General features: G+C 36.7%; 1 protein-coding gene across 7 annotated transcripts in view; it reads left to right on the top strand.

The window, feature by feature from the left end:
• LCOR (ligand dependent nuclear receptor corepressor) overlaps positions 1-19805 on the top strand; it is a 96338-nt gene that overhangs the window by 62558 nt on the left and 13975 nt on the right. The window contains exon 8 of one of the 7 annotated variants that reach the window (XM_045581957.1): positions 186-9597. The exons of the other annotated variants lie outside the window; for them this stretch is intronic. Within the exon in view, the coding sequence (XP_045437913.1) occupies positions 186-1155 (970 nt within the window). The 3' untranslated portion in view covers positions 1156-9597. Of the gene's footprint in view, positions 1-185; positions 9598-19805 lie in introns of those variants that run through there. 7 annotated transcript variants of the gene reach the window in all.

A 19805-nucleotide genomic window follows, 5' to 3' on the forward strand; every position in this document is an offset into this window, starting at 1 on the left:
TTTTTGTGAACACGTTTTAAAACTAACTGCTGAGACCATTTTTTTTTTAATTTTAGAGAAAAATAAATAAATAACACAAAGTGATGTTACCCAAGCAAGGCCTTCTAATAAAGGAGTGGTCCCCTCACCCATCCCTCCCTACCTGTGCAAGTCCTGCTCACATCAGTTTCCTTCCATCCAATTAGGCGACCTGGGAGACCCAGCCAGTACCGCCCAGACGGACTTCGGAGTGGTGATGGGGTACCTCCAAGAAGCTTACAGGATGGAACCAGGGAAGGTTTTGGACACTCCACATCACTCAAAGTTCCATTGGCTCGATCCCTGCAGATTAGTGAAGAACTACTGAGCAGAAACCAGTTGTCCACTGCTGCCAGCCTTGGGCCATCTGGATTACAGAATCATGGACAGCACTTAATATTATCCAGGGAAGCCTCTTGGGCAAAACCACATTACGAGTTCAACCTCAGCCGTATGAAGTTCAGGGGAAATGGTGCACTCAGCAACATCAGTGACCTTCCTTTTCTTGCAGAAAACTCTGCTTTTCCAAAAATGGCACTTCAAGCAAAACAAGATGGAAAAAAGGATGTGAGCCATTCATCTCCTGTAGATTTAAAGATACCACAAGTTCGAGGAATGGATCTTTCTTGGGAATCTCGCACTGGTGATCAGTACAGCTATAGCTCTTTGGTAATGGGTTCACAAACGGAGAGCGCGCTTAGTAAAAAATTGAGGGCTATTCTTCCAAAACAAAATAGAAAAAGCATGTTAGATGCTGGACCCGATTCTTGGGGCTCAGATGCTGAGCAGTCTACCTCTGGACAGCCATATCCCACATCGGATCAAGAAGGAGACCCTGGCTCCAAGCAGCCTCGGAAGAAAAGAGGGCGTTACAGACAGTATAACAGTGAGATACTGGAGGAAGCAATCTCAGTGGTTATGAGTGGAAAAATGAGTGTTTCCAAAGCTCAGAGTATTTATGGGATTCCTCACAGTACACTGGAGTACAAAGTAAAGGAGAGGCTGGGCACTTTGAAAAACCCTCCAAAGAAAAAGATGAAATTAATGAGGTCGGAGGGGCCAGATGTTTCCGTAAAGATTGAATTAGATCCCCAGGGAGAGGCAGCACAAAGTGCAAATGAATCAAAAAATGAGTAGGAATACTGTAGAGTGCCAATTAATGTACAAACTGGGTGAGCACTACTGCTGTCATTGCTTGCACCTTTTACTGTGACACTTGTTTCTCTGCAGATTTTGCGTTGACTTGTGTGTGCAGAGGTGAAAGGTGCTTTCTGAATGTTGCATATTTAGAATTTTTCATGTGCAGTATCACTCGGGACATTGTTTGGCCTTTTGCGTGTTTCTCTATAAGAGAATTGAGTTACCTCACAGAGAACAGATACATGGAAGCGGACTCCTTGCCTGTAGAGCCTGCATGCTTTTTTTCTTCTTCTTTCTTTTAAGTTATATTTGTCTTTATTTAAAAAAGATAAAGAGCCCCCTTTTAGAAAACACCTCTGTATACGGGGAGCTTTATCACTGAAAATTGGAAGCCATCGTATAAAATTATTCACATTTTTTCTTCTGCAATTCAACTAAATGAAGAATTAAATTAAAGAAAAATCTCTTAAATGAACCTTTGAATTTAAGAGGTTTGTTTATGCCATGATAAATAATTATTTGGGTCAATTTTACATGTTATGATTTTCTCCTCACTGTTAAATTTACATAACAAATTAGCAATCTGTTTAGTGCTCACCCAGAGGGGAGAAGGTGGAAAATGTGCACACACTACCTTCAGAAATGCTTCGGTTAATTACTTTGTAACACTACCTTTGCTGTAATTTCTTTTGGGATTTTCTAAGGGTAGAATTTGGTCTCACCAACAAGTGAGGATATAGCCTTATCTCATGGAGGACGAGCTCCGTTCTTACTCAGGAGCAGTCAGGGTACATTACATAACAATAGAGGATGCCTCATTTTAGCAAACTCAGTTTCTTTGTATTCTTAAATCTTTTTATAGATTTGATCACGTGCTAACAAATGACTGTTGTTGCAGCAACTAGTTAAAATAATCAAGATCTGTTTATTGGGGAATGGGAGAAATAGGAAAAGAAGTGTGTATAAGTAATTATAATATTGTAAAATGGTATCTAGATTGTACAGCCTCAGTAGTATGCCCAAATATCCACATGAATGAAGGATCCATTTTTGTGGTGAGAGAAAAAACACAGCCCCAAGGTAACCTATTATGATTTAGGTTGCATATCAATTACAATAATTCAACCAGAAATCAAGATTTTTTTTTTTTAACTAATGCAAATACTAGTACAAGGGGGGGGGGGTCTTGTTTTTAGTTTTTATTTAACTTGTTGCTTTAAATCTTTTTTTGGCATCCATAATATCCCCTTTTTAACTTTTTCTGGTATTTGCTTATTTTTATGGTTGGTTAGCACACAGTTCAGGACCTTTCAGATCATGTTTGAACAAGCACTCCTTGAAGAACATCTAAGCTTTTTGCTTTTTTTTTTTTTTTAGGTGGACTTAAAAAAAATAATTTATCTTTATTATTGAAAGTGTTACAGGTCCTTTTTTTTTTTTTTTCTGAGATGGGCTTTTTAAATTATACTAATTAGGTTGGGGGCATTTATTTTCCACATTTTTATTTTTTGCAAGAATACCTGATAAATAAAGCCCATGAAATTTAATTTTGCATCGTGACCAAATTGAAATTACTGGTTGTGCAAAACAAAATCATACCACATTCACCCTTTATTCTAATCTGCTGAGAAAGGTGGTCTGGCTCTTCTAAACGTTTAACCAAAATTTTAAAAGTCATTGGAGTTTTGTATAAAAGGAAGTCAAACTTAGAGCATTAAAATTGAGGCTGATGATTTCAGGTGGATACCAACAGTTTGAGGAGAAGTAGGTCCAGATATTCCCAAGGCATAAATTCTTGCCTAGAAACATCAGAGCAGTTTATTAGGTTAAGGATAGTTTTCCCCCGGTAACCTGTGTGTTCAAAGGTTAGGCACACCATTGCTGTTTTTAAAATACATGCACTGCTCATACTGCGTAGACTGGGCTTGCGTTCTTCTTTCGGTTTGGTTATTTGTTCAGTGGATGACTCAGCCTGTTTCCTCTTAGCTTTCTTGTCTTCTCAACAGAAAGAGCAGGTATATGACTACAGTATTTTCTAGCCTAGCTGGAAGTTGCAATAAAAATACTCTGAAACATAAGGTTTTCATCTGCAGTTGAAGGAAGCAAAGGGCTAAGCTTATGAAGGAAAGCCTCCTTTGTTCCACACTCAATAATTTGTTGCACACAATTAATTGTAGTCGTGGCACCTTTTTTGCATGATGTTTGGGGTATTCAGTAGCCCATGATTGATGCAAAAAGTACCTTGAGCAATTAATTTGTGCTTGCTTTTATCCTCTCAGAAAGTGGCCCGTTTAAAAATTTGGCCGTAAAAGTTCAACTTTTGTAGAGTTTTACTGTTCAGAGAGGTTTTATCCTATGTGGTAGTCTATAAAGTGATGTATGAGTTGAGTTATGTAAAATTTGTCACAGTAGTGTACATGGAGTGATCATTTTACTAACATAAATATTTTCTATGTGTGTTTCAGTGGATGACAATCGAGCAGCAGAAGAATGGTGTGCCTACCCTTTAATGCTGCAGTTTAAATAAGAGAACTTGTATTATGTCATTTCAGATTGTAGGCTGAGAGTTGTAAATAGTGAAAATTTGAGTTTTTCTATTATTTGTTTTGGTTAGAAAGTGAATTTTAAAAACAAACCAAACTCTAAACTTTCTCAGATTAAAAGTCCTGAGACCTGAAGATTGTAATATTCATGTCTGTGAAGCTTTTAAACATTACACTTGAAATCAGTCATGACTTGATATTCAGGTAAAAATTTTTTTCCCCAAGAAGCTTTTGAATAAGTATATTTCCTCCAAAGGTCGGTCGGTCTCTCTCTTTTTCTTTTTCGTAGATTATTTTAAAGCACTAATTGCATTACATTGGTAACTGCAATATAAAATAGCCATTATTGTTTTGTGAAGCATGGTTGAAATTAGATAGTGGTCCCTTTTAAATTTCATGAGCCTCTCAAAAAAAAAAAAAACTTTAAAAAAATACAGAAAGCTGCTGAATATTTCAAAAAATATATATTTTACCTTATTGTAGGTTTTGTAAAGTTAGTTTGTAATATTCAGGTGCACTTTTAATGTTAAATTTTGTGTTCAGAGTTCATTATACCATGTATTTCTTGAAGGTGGCTCATCACATGATGGCTGGCTGTCAGTCTTGGTGCCGCAGTGATCCCTTAATATTTGATTTCTCTCTTGATTTGGCACTTTCAGTGTAGATAGTCTAGTTTGGGGACGTCCTCATAAAGATGTAAAAGAAATTGGTCTGTTCGCATGCTTAATTTCTGCTAATCAGAGTTTTGCATGGTTCAAACAACAGCTGACCATTTTTATGTTATGGGAAAGTATAGTTCACAACTGTTTGTGTCACAAAAGCCTTTTCTCCTTGCATTTTCCAGTAGGCAGATAATGACATTACTATATGATAGTATTCAGAGTATGTTAGGAGATAATGTATTTAAGATCAGTTCTTGCATTTTTTATGAGAGAACATTGACCTTATAGAGTAGATAAGCTATCATGCTATAAATAAAAAACACTAATTCTGTGGAAGGATATCTACTATAGTTGGTATTTTTATCATTAGTTTTCTCATTTCTGAGATAGTCATCAAACTTGACAGTAAAGTAGTATAATACTTTGTTCAGTAGCTTATAAGTGACTCTGAACTGTTTGTGATGAGCTATACATTTATTTCTGTCCCCCAAGAACCATGAAGGACAAGGTCTCTTTCAGGAAGAATAATTTATATTTGTGTATAATACTTTTTAATATTTGTTGTTATTCTGAAGTTTAGATGTTGCTTGATAAACCTTTACTACAGCAGATCATGAATATGAGTAAGGCTTTGTGTAATAATAGGGGTCCTTATGTGAAGTTAATTACTGTTCAGTTCTGGTGAGCAAGATTAATAAGTGTGAAGTGTGTATTAGCTTTATTTGGTACACTTTTACTTTACAATATTGAAGTGCTTTTAGAACTCGGGTTATCTTATATAAACCATTACCTCAACCAATTGGCATTTCCATTCTCCAACATTTTACCTGAGCTATAAGATGAGCTATATGGGATCAGATAGTAAAACAAGGCACAATGAGAAGTTTAGTTCCCAGTTTTCTGGAGAGAACTCTAAATTAGATGAAAAATGACTGCCTGTAAAGGCCCGTATGATACATAACTACCTTCTCTCATTAGGCAGTACATAGCAACCCTGGAGCTGCTAGTGAGCTGTGTTCTCCCCCTACCCCAAGTAAGCACATGGTGCAAGGCCTGGTTCTAAGACTTTGTGATTCTCTTACATTTCATTGACCCGTGATAGTGAAGCTTGGATTCAGCTATTTTTGTAAAATTAATGAGTCACCCAGTGTCAGACCTGAAATTATTTTTCATTATAGTAGATGTATTACAATTCAATATCATTTTCTTTAACAGGTATTATCCCCGTAGATTTAATTTTGAAACCGCGTATTTTTGCTTGTGTAATTATTATTTCTTTAAATTCCAGAGGTGGTTTTCATATGAACCACCCTTTTCTATATATTCAGGTTGCTGTCATTGGTAATAGAATATGGCAATAGACTGAATTGTTCCACTTAATCTTTTATAGCAGACATTGAAAGTTACAGGTTAAATTTTGACCTTCATGAAGATATCAAAGATAATTTTCCTTGTTACTATTCTATTATAATTAGGTCTTCATTAATACTATAGTCAGGCCAGTGTTATTAAAAACTTAATGGCTTCAGCCAAGCAGCCCATTTAGGAGACTATTAAGCTATATGGGGATTTTTTTTTTTTTAAATGTAATTGCTTTGAAACTCTACTGAAATGGAAAAATTTGTAATTGTGGTACAAGGAATGCAGACCTCCAAAGTCATCTTAGATTTTTTGTTTGTTTGTATTCATTCTGCCCCCTGAGATTTGAGTAGATTTGTTAATGTGGTGACTGAAGAGAAAATAGGAAATTCTTTGCATATCCTCTGTATCTTACTCCCAGATAAAACTCAGTTGCCTTTTAAATAGCATATATCAGCCCTGTAGCTGTGTACCCTCAGTGTTATGAAGGAGATTGGAAGAAAGGTTAGAAAGAAAGTAGGATGGGAAAGTTAGTAGACTTGAGAAAAGGCAAAAGATTCTGTTTTACAATACTAAAAATGAGTCACAGGAGAGAGAATGTGGTGAAGTTGGACCATCTTCATTTGATATCAGAAAAATCTTTTAGATTGTTTGAAAATGAGAATCAAGGCTAATGTTGATTTGACAAATTCTGCAACTATGGGGGGAGGGCATAATTTTAAGGTTTCCTGTTCATTTAGATCTATATCAAAAGTCGTAAAGCAAGCACTTTTAGTTAATCATAGATTTATTGGATAAAGCAATTATTATAATTATAATATTTAACCTTTATTGTTTGAATATGGAAATGAACTCTTTATCCTATCTTGAACTGTCATTGAACAGGCCAAGATGATCTTTAACACTGGAAATGACCCTACACACATACCAAAAAAATCTAAATCAGTTAAGACATATTTGAAGATCCATACCTCTTAGACTTTAGACTTGTCTTGGGAAAGAATTTATGAACTTATAACCAGTATTAGTACAGTCTTGGGTTCCTCCTCCTGCATAATTGCACCCTTTCTCAGGTATGTCCTGAAAACATAAATTTTAAAATAATCTCTTTAGAGATTAGATTCTCAGTGGATAGTGTGTAAGGGGACTTGGGGAGGGGGGCAGGGATAGGGATTGGACACAGGACACTGACACAGTAGCGCAGGGATTTTTAACATTCAATAGCCAAATAGAATTTCAATCTAGAGTATTTTTACCCCCTCAGAATGAGTGAAACATCATCTATTAACATCTGTTACTCAGTAAATAACCGGTGCTACACTCCTAAAAATATTTCCTTTTATTCAGGTGACATGTTTTTCCTGCTTGGTGGAAGCATATACAGTAAACTTTACTGTCACTAGGAAAGCACTTGTTTGAAATGTTTAAAATATTAGAAAAGGGATAATTTAGCACTTTTTCAGTTACAACACTAAAGTCTTAATTTATCTTCAGTCTTAGGTACTGTAAGTTTTAGAGTGATTACTTAAAAATGTAAAACATACTACATAATATGGAGTCAAATCACATTTCTATAAATCTTGTCTTATTAAAAAAAAGACAATAACATTTTGTACCTGTCAAGTAATTCCAAGTGATTGCCTCATTCCCCCCATTTTATTAAGCATTTCAGGCTTAAGAATTTGGAATTTGAGAGGAGGTGAGGGAAAATTCCCCAATATGAAAAATTCTGTTCAGACCATTTTAGAAAAATAAATCACTAGGAAAATGGGTAGGGATTCTCTCTCCCTTTAAGTCTTCAGGGAATGAGCAGTATTTAGAATCTTTGGCTGAAATTCAAGCCTTTTTACTGTGTAAATTTTTAATATTAATTCACTGACATGCTTTTTACATCAGAGGACTGAAAATGGATCTTAATGTTTTTAAGTTGTGGAAGGGTATATTTCTAAAATGGGGGAGGGTGGATGATTAACTAGGCTAGTATACCAGCATTAGTGAGTTTAAGGAATTTTAGTATGTAATAGCAAAGTGTTTGATTAAAAGTCTAATCCTATATTGCTAGTCGAAATTAGTTACATTCTGATCTAGGAAAGATATAGTCATTGGATATTGATATGCTGTGCTGTCAGAAAACCAGACTAAGATAGAAACCTTTATGACTCCCACATGTTGCTTCTTCTGATGGGGGATGAATACGTACAGCAGCTTACTGCTGCTTCGTGAAGAAATGTATAAACTATACATTGGGAGTAATTGCATATAATTCTTTATAACCTCCACTTTAAACTGTCAGACATTGGTATTTTATCAGTCCACACTGTTGATTAAAACTAATGTTCTTTAGGAATCCAACTTGTACACACTGTTTAAAAACCCTCAGGGACAGTTTACACACTATTCTCACTCAATTCAGGTACTTTGATGCTATTCTTAAACCTAACAGTGACTTGTATTTTTCTGTTTTACTTTTATTTCGACGTGCTGGTAGCACATCCTTGATGAATGTCAACTTAAAAACTCAGTTCAGGTATCCAGGTATAACTCAGCCAAACATTTTAAAGCTGCATATAACTCTCCAGCACACGGTGCCTCACACTCTTACAGTGGCATTCTATGTATTCAGTTATTACTACTGAGCAGATAATATGGGGGTTCCTGATAATAGTGTATTTAAAAGACAAAACAAAATGTGCAAAAATGTATAGCCAGCACATGGAACACACACATAAACTATATTTTAAATGCCACTAAATAGCCAGCACAATTAAACAACATTCCTTACTGCTTCTGAAACAGATGCAGTTCCTTCTTGATGTGGCTTTTTGTTCTTCACCATACTACTACTAAATTCAAGCACTGGTCCTTGGGTGTCTGACCTCTACATTCTAGTTTATGCAATGTTTTTAGAGAATTCTGTGCACTGGCCACTGTGATGGCACCATTGGGCCAGGAGTGCTTTGAGTTTATTAGTAGTGATTCTGCCAAAGTTGGTGTTGTAACATGAGTATGCAAATGTCAAAAAATTAGCAGAGGTCTGGGTCTGCACATCGGCAGACGATTTTGTCACTATATTTTGTAGCCTTGAAGTCCTCAGTGACAAGTTTCTTCTGATGTGAAGTTCTAATTCCAGTGTTTTAGCGCTTTGCATCTTTACTGTTAAGACTTGTCTACTAGATGTCTTCATTAATACTCTTTTTGTTTTCTGCAGCACTATCTGTGGTTAACAAAATAGATTATTCCTCTGCTTTAATATTTGATATTTTACATCTAAAAGGAATTCTCCACATACAAAACCCACAACCTTGAAGATAAGGAAAATGGCATTTTTCAAATTTCTAGAAGTTCCAAGTGTCACTCAACAAAACAGGAACCCCCTTTACTCTTATGGACCTCATTTCAATATACTGTTTACAGTTTGACGGAATTGTATAATTTAATATTTCTCTTGTACTGTAGTTTATATTTATTTACAGATTTTTTTGTACTGTGTGATTTGAACTTTTTGTTCCTTGCTATGATTAATGTTTATGTAGTAGAGCACTTATGATCACAAATTAAGTTTTTTGGTTTGATTGCACTACATTAAATTTTTTAATGCAGTTCTGATTTTTGACTGGACTAAAATAAGCTGTGTCTTAATGTATGTGATGAGTACTTAAAACTTTAATCCATGTGATCCCCTTTTTTTTTGCATTGTATGTCAGAAGCGCTAGTTCTTTCGTGCATGTGTAAGATTTAATGGTTCCATTGTATTATTTGACCATGACATTTTGGAGAAACATTCCCAGCTGTAATGTTGTGTATGGTAGTTCTCACTGGATGCTAGACTTTTCAAAACCACTATTCTTCTAATAAATTTGTTGTGAAAAACTGTTTTAAAAGCTTGGTATCTGCTTCTTAAGATTTTAATGCTTTGAAATGTACTGTAAATGCACATAGTTATTAATGTCAGTAATTTTTTCTGATAAATTCTTTCAAAATGAAGTCTTTTTGATAACTAGAAGTTGCAGCTTCAAAATCATGCATCAGTATTTGTATTCAATACTGCCTTGGAACTTTTGGCCTTTACTAATTTGATACATTCCTGCCTCGGTTTTCCTCATTGAATTATTCACTTAAAAATATTTTCAGTTAAACAAGATCTGTTTGCTATGCTTAGTTTTTCATAAGTTTTTAAGAGTAAAACTTTTTATTGAGATTGCTTATTAAAAGGAATAACGGTTTGCTAATTTTTGTTTGCTCTTTTCTTGAGACATAAGTATGAAAATAACTGTCAGTTAATGAAAGTTATAGCAGTTCTGATTCTTGGGAAGGTGCTAGTATAATATTTCCTCTTAGCAGGACAAAGAACAGCATATATAGGTTGGGGCAAAAGTAGGTTTACAGTTGTAAGTACGGGAATTAGTTTACTTTTATATGATTATTTATTAAATGTATTTTCCATTCAGACCACTGAAAACCTACTTTTACCCCCCCCCACCCCCCGTATGTTGCTCAATATTTATGTTATAGTTTTTAGAAACTGGGTGTATAAGGAAGTTCCATATTATAAATTGATACCTGTCATAGAGTGGATAGGGGAAGAACAGTTGGATTATAATGATAAAAAGTAGAAATGATCTCAATATGTTTTAGAAAACTTATCAAGCTCATAATATACATGTAATTAAAAGCGATTTTTGATAATTTCTAATGACATTTTATATTTAAAAAATGCTGTTGTTGATAATTGGCCTAGACTATATTCTAGTTGATTTTTTTTCTTCTTTGTCTAGCTACTTCTGCCTTTTGGTCTGGTATTTATAAAATCGGAAAGTTATGCCACACATTTATAAAACATTTTTCTGGAAAACTAGTTATTACTCCTTACTAAATTTCAAAACTATAACTACTTGATTTTTTTGGTTTTGTTTTGTTTTTGTAATGTTTTCATTGATTTTATAGTGAGAGGAAAAGAGAGGGGGGGAGAGAGATAGAAACATCGATGAGAGAGATTGATTGGCTGCCTCCTGCCTTCCCTGTCCCGGGGATCAGGCCTACATCCCTGGCATGTGCCCTGACTGGGAATTGAACTGCCAACCTCTTGGATGACACTCGGCCAACTGAGCCAAATCTTGTAATCTATTCTAAACTGGTGGCGTGATCAGTGTAATAGTTTTATAATCTAGCATCTCACAGATGAATTTATTTTAATTCTCTTTTCTTCAAATTGATACTTATCTCTTCAGTTGTTATGACCTTATTTTCAGAAAGCAGTTACCTCTGCTGTGGTGGGGTGGCTCAGTGGGTGGGAGCCTCCTCCTGTGCCACAAAAGGTTTCAAGTTCGATTGCTGGTCAGGGCCCACAACTAAATTGTGGGTTTGGTCCCTGGTTGGGCATATAAAGAAGGCAACCAATGGATGTTTCTCTCATCCATTGGTTGCCTTTCTCTCACATCAGTGTTTTTCTCTCTCTCTTTCTAAAAAATCAATAAAACATATCCTCCAGTGAGGATTTAAAAACAAACAAACCACCGCCTTTATAAAAAGGAGTTGTTTTTTTTTTAATCCAGAATTTTCTTCTCTGATTCTCCTGATATTTGAATTATTTCAGGCACCCTTACTCTTAAAATACAGGAATCAGGAAAATTGTGTAAGGGAAATATATGAAACTATAGGGATTATTTAGTACTTGAAATTTTTTTCTACTTGATATATACTAGGAAGATCACTTAGCTAAGTGTAGAACTGTTGGGATTTGTGCATACCGAGTGTTTAATAATCAAAACTTTAGTTTTCCAGTGAAATAATTTGGGGGGGGGGGGGTCTTATACCTATTGAATGTGGTTTTAGTTGCACTCTTATCTAATGGGAGCTCTGCACATTTCAAACAGATAATTTGGAGCCTAGCTAGCACAGTTCAAGGTGTTCATTCCAGTATCTACTAAGTTGGCTTGAGATAGTTTGTCAGGAAAACCTGGCACTGTAACTTTAGACAGAGATGGATTAAGAAAGTAACCAGAATAGCAAATTCTTATGAGGTGCTAGGAATTGGTGAGTCTGTATAGACCAGGTTTTCAAAATAGATTAACCAGTTGCAACCTATTGGTAGTAAGATCAATTTTGTGGATCCTAACCAATATTTTAAAAAGAAAAAAAGAGAACAGAGTACATAAGGATAAATACTATTTCATTGAAAGTTGTGTGTTATCATACACATACAAAACTGGGATATACATACTGGGTCACTTTACAAAAGTATTGTTCTGGGTTGCAGTCAAAATTAAATTGCTTTTGAAAGCCATTATGTAAATCATACCTTTTATCCCGTTTTTCTGATAACCTTGGAGAATATACTAGCACCCCTCCTATGTGCTTACAGTTAGGGACTGTCGGGCCTTTAAGATTCTCTTTCCCTGCCTCATTGATTTGAATTCATTTTCATTGTAAGTTTCTTCTTTTCCCTTATGATTATGTGTCAAAATATTTCCTCTGCCCTTTTTAATTCCTTTGAAAAGTGTCTTAGGAAAAATATTTTCCCTCTGTAGTAATTTATTGGGTTAGCTTATTCGTTAGTTACTTATGCCTGAGCTGAGCTAAACCCGAAGTTTTAGGCAGCAAAGCTACCAAGTCCTGGACCTAGAGATGGTTCACTATCCAGTGGAGGAGACAGACAAGTCAACCATACTGTTCAGGTGGAAACAGCATGAGAGCAGAGAAGTATCTAATAGCCCCTGGGAAAGAGGTGCTAAGGAGGATAGAGTGTGAGCAGTAGGAAGCTGATTTTAATCTTTGAGAAGATGGCTGTTCTGGATAATATGAAGCAAAGTTTAAAATGAGGAAAGACAAATGGCAGGGAGCTTAGAATATAGTATTCTCCAAGGGAAGTTGAATCAGTGTAATTGAACTGGGAGCAAGAGAGGTCATGGAACTAGGGATAAGATTGAGGAATAATAAATACCTAAGTTGAATATATATACTAGTATATGTGTGTGTATGAATGTGAGTGTGTGTGTACATTTAGTTACATTTTGTTTTCCAATATTCCTAAGTAAAGCTGATTCTGCTTGGTTCACGCTAGTAGATCTTCAACAGCAGTCTTGAGTCTTTCCAAAGAGAGGTGCATGGAATGATTATAAAAGACTGTTAATTCCGAGAGCACCCCAGAGAGAATGGTAGATATAAAAGTACTTTGTTTATCCCTATATTTTAAACAATATATATATATATATATATATATATATGTATCTCCCATTTAATAAAAGAATAATATGCAAACTGACCATCACTCCAACACACAGTATGGCTGTCCCCATGTGGACACAAGATGGCCACAACAAGATGACCAGCAGGGGAGGGCAGTTGGGGGCAATCAGACTGGCAGGGGAGTGGTTAGGGGGTCATCAGGCTGGCAGACAAGTGGGCAATCAGGAAGGCAAGCAGTTGGGAGCCCACAGTCCTGGATTGTGAGAGGGATGTCCGACTGCTTGTTTTTTAGGCTCCCCCTGCCTCCTTTAGGCCCCCCTATTTTCCCTGCACACACACTGCCCTGCAAGATGGTGGTGTGGGTTTTTGTTTGGGTTTATTTTTATTGTCAGAATCATTATTTCAAAAGAAGTGCATTCCCATTACAATGGGAATTTTGTGTGGACTCTGACTTCTCTCAGTCCCACTCTAGGGAAATAGTACAGTCCTTGGCCTCTATTAGATCTTGGCAAATGTTTCTTACCCTCCACCACCTTTAAAAGAGCATCGTGACATGATATGTTTTCTCTCACTTGGAGAGTGAGCACCTCTATATTCTGCTTAAGCAATAGTATTTTAGTCTATCATGGTCCTGGTCATTTAAATTGGGATTAAAGGGAAATTTCCCGCAAAGAACAACATAGATTTTTAATCCCTTCACACACACACACAGAGCCACACAGCCAGTCTTACTAGCTTGTCATGAGCTCCCATCTAAGCCTGACCTCATAAAATGTCAGTTATGCTTTTACCATCCAGACCTTTCTTTAATCTGGCTCCACTAAGGCAAGCTAGTGATAGACATTCTTTTTCTGTTCATTTCAGCCTTGGGCAGGGGTCTGTCCCCTTTGTCTGAAATCATTATCTTATTTCTTAAAGAATATTTCAGTGTTTTTTAAGAGTTCTTTTAATACTCATTAGATTAATAATTTAAGTTTGTCCTCTCACCAAATCAGTACTTATATCAGTTAGGGATATCCCCCTTTCAACAACTAATTTTTTAAATGTATGCCATCTGGTTCAAAATTCCATGTCTTTCCCAGCCTCTGAAGCCTCCCCTCAAGGGTAGATGCATTTCCCAGTGTAGGGCAAAGACTTGTCAGCAGACTTACTCAGGTCCTTGAATACATTTTTGGTGCTTATTTAAAAGAACCAGAGGTAAGGAATTAGAGAATTTCAGATTACCATTTGGCAAAACAAAACACTAAACAATAACATTTATTGCCTTGAAGGGGGGCTGATGACACATTTTTATGTTTATGTTTTCATATATTTAAAGAGAAGACTTAAGCCAAATTTACAGCTCTTGACTATTGGGTCTAATGTATTCTCTCGCTTTCTCTCCCCTTCTCTTTTACTGCAACTACCATTTCCTGCTACTAAGACTAGCTCCCATCCAGATATCCTTCACTGTCTCTAATGATCTTTTTTATTCAAGAATATATTTTGGTTATTAATGATGTTAATCTTGCCATCAAGCAGTTTTATTGGTAAAGAATAGATATTGACTACCTGAATCCACCAATCCCAAATTCTAGACTCTTAAAATTGTCGTTTTAGCGCTCTGCCACATCTCTATTTGATCTGTGTTTTACCCTAAATAACATAGCATTGACAATCCACCATTTACCGTATTTTTTGGACCATAAGACGCACTTTTCCCCCCCCAGAAGTGGGGGGGGGAAAGTCCCTGCGTCTTATGGTCCAAATACAGCCTACACATATACTTTAAAAAAAAAGTTTTTTTACTTGCCCGGCTCTGTGTGGTCTCTGTGTGCTTGCCCGGCTCTAAAATGGTTCTAAATGCTGCTGTTTACTTTACAGGGTTGATTACATGTGTTTATGACTGTGATGTTGGGTTTTAATGCACATAAAATATTTTAGGACACTATTTGTTTCAGAATCTTTTTTTCTTCATTTCCCTTCTCTAAAAACTGGTGCGTCTTATGGTCCGAAAAATACGGTATATTAACCACAGGAATGCTTTCCTTTGGGTAATTTAAGTATTGCAGTATTGACAAAGTAGGTGAGTTCTGCTGTGTCTAACCTCTGATCTAGAAAAACATCGTTGAGTAAATCATTAAAGATAGGATTGTGAAATAACATCATTCTTAAACTATGCCTTTCCAAGTTTTTATGAATATTATCTTATCCTTTTACCACACCCTTAAGAATTTGACATTTAAGGCCATTACTCACTATAAGAAACTCAAAACTAGTCCAGGTAGTTGGAAATCAAGTTCCCCTCTTCCCACAGCCCTTTCTTTCATTTACCAGTCCCTAGAATCTTACTGCTCTTCAGTGGTGGTGGTAAAGTAATTTCTGATTCATAAATAACTCTTACAAAGAGTCCTGTTGTTGAGTGGAAGAAACATGAACTCAAACAAGTGATTTCAAAATCTGTGATGAACTGTTATTCTTATAAAGATATGTTATAGTCAGATGTGAGAGACATACTGTGGTATTGACTATAATCCCTGAACTAAAACATAGGGCTTCCCCTTTGGCTGATGAATGAATGGTCTATGGAACAGAAACTCAACCCCTGTACTTTCCCTGCTTACTGCCTAGAGGATTCTAAACCAGGGTAAATAATACCTTTTGGCTCTATTAAGGCTATTGGAAAAATTGAATAACTAGAAGTAAAGGTAAAGACTAGCTGTTTAAAACTAGAGCACAACTGGCTAGCACCCATTGTTTAAACATGAAAAAAATTCTAATAGAATTAAACTTTAAGACTTGAGATTAATTTTTATTTTTATTTATTTATTTATTTATTAAATATATTGATTTTTTTACAGAGAGGAAGAGAGGGGGATAGAGAGCTAGAAATGTCGATGAGAGAGAAACATTGACCAGCTGTCTCTTGCACACCCCCTACCGGGGATGTGCCCGCAACCAATATACATGCCCTTGACCGAATCGAACCCGGGACCTTTCAGTCCGCAGACCGACGCTCTACCACTGAGCCAAACCGGTTTCGGCGAGACTTGAGATTAATTTTTAAAATTAACATTCAAATGATATGAAATTAAAATTCATCTAAAACTATTGAGAAAATTTCTGGAGAAATATCAAACGAGGTGGGAAGCTGGATAATGTAGAGGCACAATCAGAAGTGATTTTATTACTGTAGTTATAAAGTTAGTTATTATGACAGGGCCATTGAATGACATGGTTAGTATTAACATCAAGATCCAATTGAAGCTACTAGTGGGCTCATGCCTGTGTGTCCAGTTGCCAACCAGACATCTCAGATTCAGAATCTTAGAAATCCACTCAGTGTGTACAGAACAGAGCCCATCAGACACAACACACCCTAACAATCACCAGCCGCCAGCTCCATTGCCTTGGTTCCTATCTCACTAAATGGTGCTGCCCAGGAAGAAAACCCAGAATCATCCTTGATGCTCCCTTCCCATCCCTTCTTTCTTGCTAAGAGGAAACCAGAAATGTGGTCCCTATGTACATACATATAGCTTATATTTGCTTGGGAAGATAGACCAATTAAATCAGAAAAAGATATAAATTATAGAATAAATATACAAGACCCCTTATAATTGCCAGTGAATTTTTAAAATATATTTTATTGACTTTTTACAGAGAGGAAGGGAGAGGGATAGAGAATTAGAAACATCGATGAGAGAGAAACATCGATCAGCTGCCTCCTGAACACCCCCTACTGGGGATGTGCCCGCAACCAAGGTACATGCCCTTGACCAGAATAGAACCTGAGACCCTTCAGTCTGTAGGCCGACACTCTGTCCACTGAGCCAAACTGGTTAGGGGGATTGCCAGTGAATTTTATGAAAGCATTATGGCATAGGATTTCAGGAACACGTGCAGTCACTCCAGGTGGGATCACTTTGTGGTAGCCAAGGTGTAATTGGTAAGGAGCATCCTATGGCTTGCTCTGATGACTTGTGGTTCACTAGTACATCAGCCCTGATCCTTTCTACCAAGAAAACGCACAAATAACCCTTTGTTGAAGTCTCTTTCTCACTAGTCAGGTTGCCATTTGCAATTTTAATATTTTTATCTCCTGAGGTTCCCTAAACCACTGCTGTAAATGCCTCTTAAGGCTGGTATAGCCTGTGCCCGCCTCTCTGATGCTGTGTTTCAGCCTCCAAGTGCTGCACTGCAGTGTTCAGGGCAGACAGAGTTCAGTGGGTTGTTTGTGAAGACACCACCTCCCCTTACTATGACCTTGCAGATTAGTTCATACCTATCTATGGCTGTCTGGACTGGTCTGTCCTAAACCACATTGCCATAGCCATTGCTTCAGGGTTGGATGCGTGACTCTTTGGGATAACTAAATATTGAAGCACTATTAAATTATTGAAATATGTAACAGCAGCAGATCCAAGTCTTACAACCATAAAGGGAGTTCGATATCACTTGAGGCTTAGGACTTGCTATGCTGCAACACTTGCTTTTTGATTATTTCTGGTTACTCTACTTTTGATACCATCTGATCGACATAGTCACAAAGTACTTTCTGGACGGGGTCCTTCAGCAGGGCCCTCTGACTGTTCCTCCAGCTGCAAAGTCTGCAACTGCTTGAGGAGTTAAGCTCCTGTGTACATCTCGTTGAGTCCTAGAGGTGGAATGACTTAATAGCCCCCCACCTCTGGGTGTCATTGGTGTCTCACCTGCTCGGAGGGAAGATTATTGCCATTCTCACACAGCAGGAGGAAACTCTTCCTGTTGCCCTTCCAGATGTTGCCTTTTAAAAACTTTCCTGAAGGACAATATATATAGAGAGAAATACATATATCATAGGAGTACTCAATGAATTTTTTCTAGTTGCTTTTCTTATTTTCGTTAGAATTTTGCCCCATTGCCATCGTATACTTTATTTATTTATTTTTTAATATATTTTATAGATTTTGTACAGAGAGGAAGGGAGAGAGATAGAGAGTTAGAAACATCGATGAGAGAGAGTCATTGATCAGTTGCCTCTTGCACACCCCCTACTGGGAATATGCCTGCAACCAAGGTACATTCCCCTGACCGGAATCGAACCCGGGTCCCTTCAGTCCCCAAGCCGACGCTCTATCCATTGAGCTAAACTGGTCCCGGCAGCCATCGTATACTTTAAAGTTCATCATCCCCTACACCTGTGATAATTCTGTAATAATATTTTTCGTGGTTTACTCACAATTTCACGATCATTTTCAATTTTGAGGTAGGCAGTTTCCAAGACATGTCCATCTAACCTGCAGCCTAACATAGACCAGTTCAGATATTCATAGAACCGCTGGAGAAAAGTGCTGTCTTGCTAGTTGTGAACATAAAACAGTCTAATCTTTCACTTGTAAAAGTTTTAACAGAGTTCACTAATAGTTTCATTTTGTTCTGTATTTACACGTGTCAGCAATTTTTCACCACTTGATCCTAAAATCTCCTGAGCCAGGAACAGAGAAACTAAAATGGAGACCTGTTTTTGGTGCTTTGTGCTTTATGTTCATTATCTAATATCTCACATCAATCATTTGAAATACTGGTATTCAGCTGCAATTTACTGACGAAGAAACCACGTTCAGAAAGTTTCATTTTCCTCAGATTCTATAACTACTAAATAGCAGAGTGAGAAGTAGAATGTAGGTTTTTCAGACTCCACAATCTGTGCTCTTTCCAAGAAAACCCTACTGTTTCAGAGGCGAGAGGAGGATGGGGAAGTAGGAGTCTGGTGTAGGTTGGCTAGGGTAAGCTTTCCTATAAGGCACCTCATGGCTGGGAGATAATGTCACAGATTCAAAAAAAGAAGAGTTATCTTGGAGATATTATCAAACAACATCTGTTCAGCACATTTATTAAGCTGCCCTCGGTGCTTTGCCATATTACTTAAAGAGTCAGATAATAGGCTTCTGAAGAAATGTAATCCAGAGAGAGAGATTGAGAGAGTGTATAAAACTCCAGAGCACTGGAGCACTCCAGCTGCATGGGCTTAGTAAGACCCAGACATCCAGAAACACTGAGTCACTCTTGCAAACTCTTGGCTGTCTAGCCAGGAATTGCCTTTGCCTGTTTTGAATCTTGTATGGTCTTTCCTATTGCCCCCACTACCCAGGTTAAACTCTAAGAATTGTCCTGGATGACTTATAAAGTGTGAAGGGGGTTCTTTAATGTAGAATGACTTCCTGTGGATTATTATAAAATGGTTATTGAAGGTCTAAGACAATGCCAAAGTTGGGGTTTGACTAAAGACATAACACCGCCTTGCATTGACAAAGCCCTATAGTTTTCAATGTCATTTCACATCTATTTTCTCACTTAGAGGCTAGGAATCAGGAATGGCTTGTCATTCCATTTTTCAGTGTGTATGAAATGTGAAATTATTGATCTTAGTTCATCCATACCCCAGAAAAGGGGTAGCGGGTCCCTGCATTATTATTTGCAGAACTAAAAAGTCTAGCTAATTGGTCGTGCTGATAAACCATATTAAAACTATAATTTCTCAAAGTATTTCTACACCATGATTTGTAATGTAATGTGCCCGAATTTTTGTCAGTGTTGTCGACTTATAAAACAATAATTATTTAACAGGAGTATCCAGATCTAAAACAAAAGTATATATTGACTAATTGGAGTTAATAAGAATACCAAAATTTAGTTTTTTCCAAAAACATGTATTTTCAATATTTCTTCTTTAGGAGATAAAAATTATTTGTGAATGATCATTTAAAAAGTATGAAGGATGTTGTCACTAAAAATTGAGAGTAGAGCAGCCTTATACTTAATTGGATAAAGATTAATTTTTGAAGCAAAAGTATGTAGGCATTTAGAAGCAGTTATAACACTATCTTTATAACATGAGTAACATCTGGTGAATTTCAGAATGTAAAAATGGTTCTTT

Source organism: Pipistrellus kuhlii, unplaced genomic scaffold, assembly GCF_014108245.1.
Source record: "Pipistrellus kuhlii isolate mPipKuh1 unplaced genomic scaffold, mPipKuh1.p scaffold_m20_p_15, whole genome shotgun sequence".
Taxonomy (NCBI): domain Eukaryota; kingdom Metazoa; phylum Chordata; class Mammalia; order Chiroptera; family Vespertilionidae; genus Pipistrellus; species Pipistrellus kuhlii.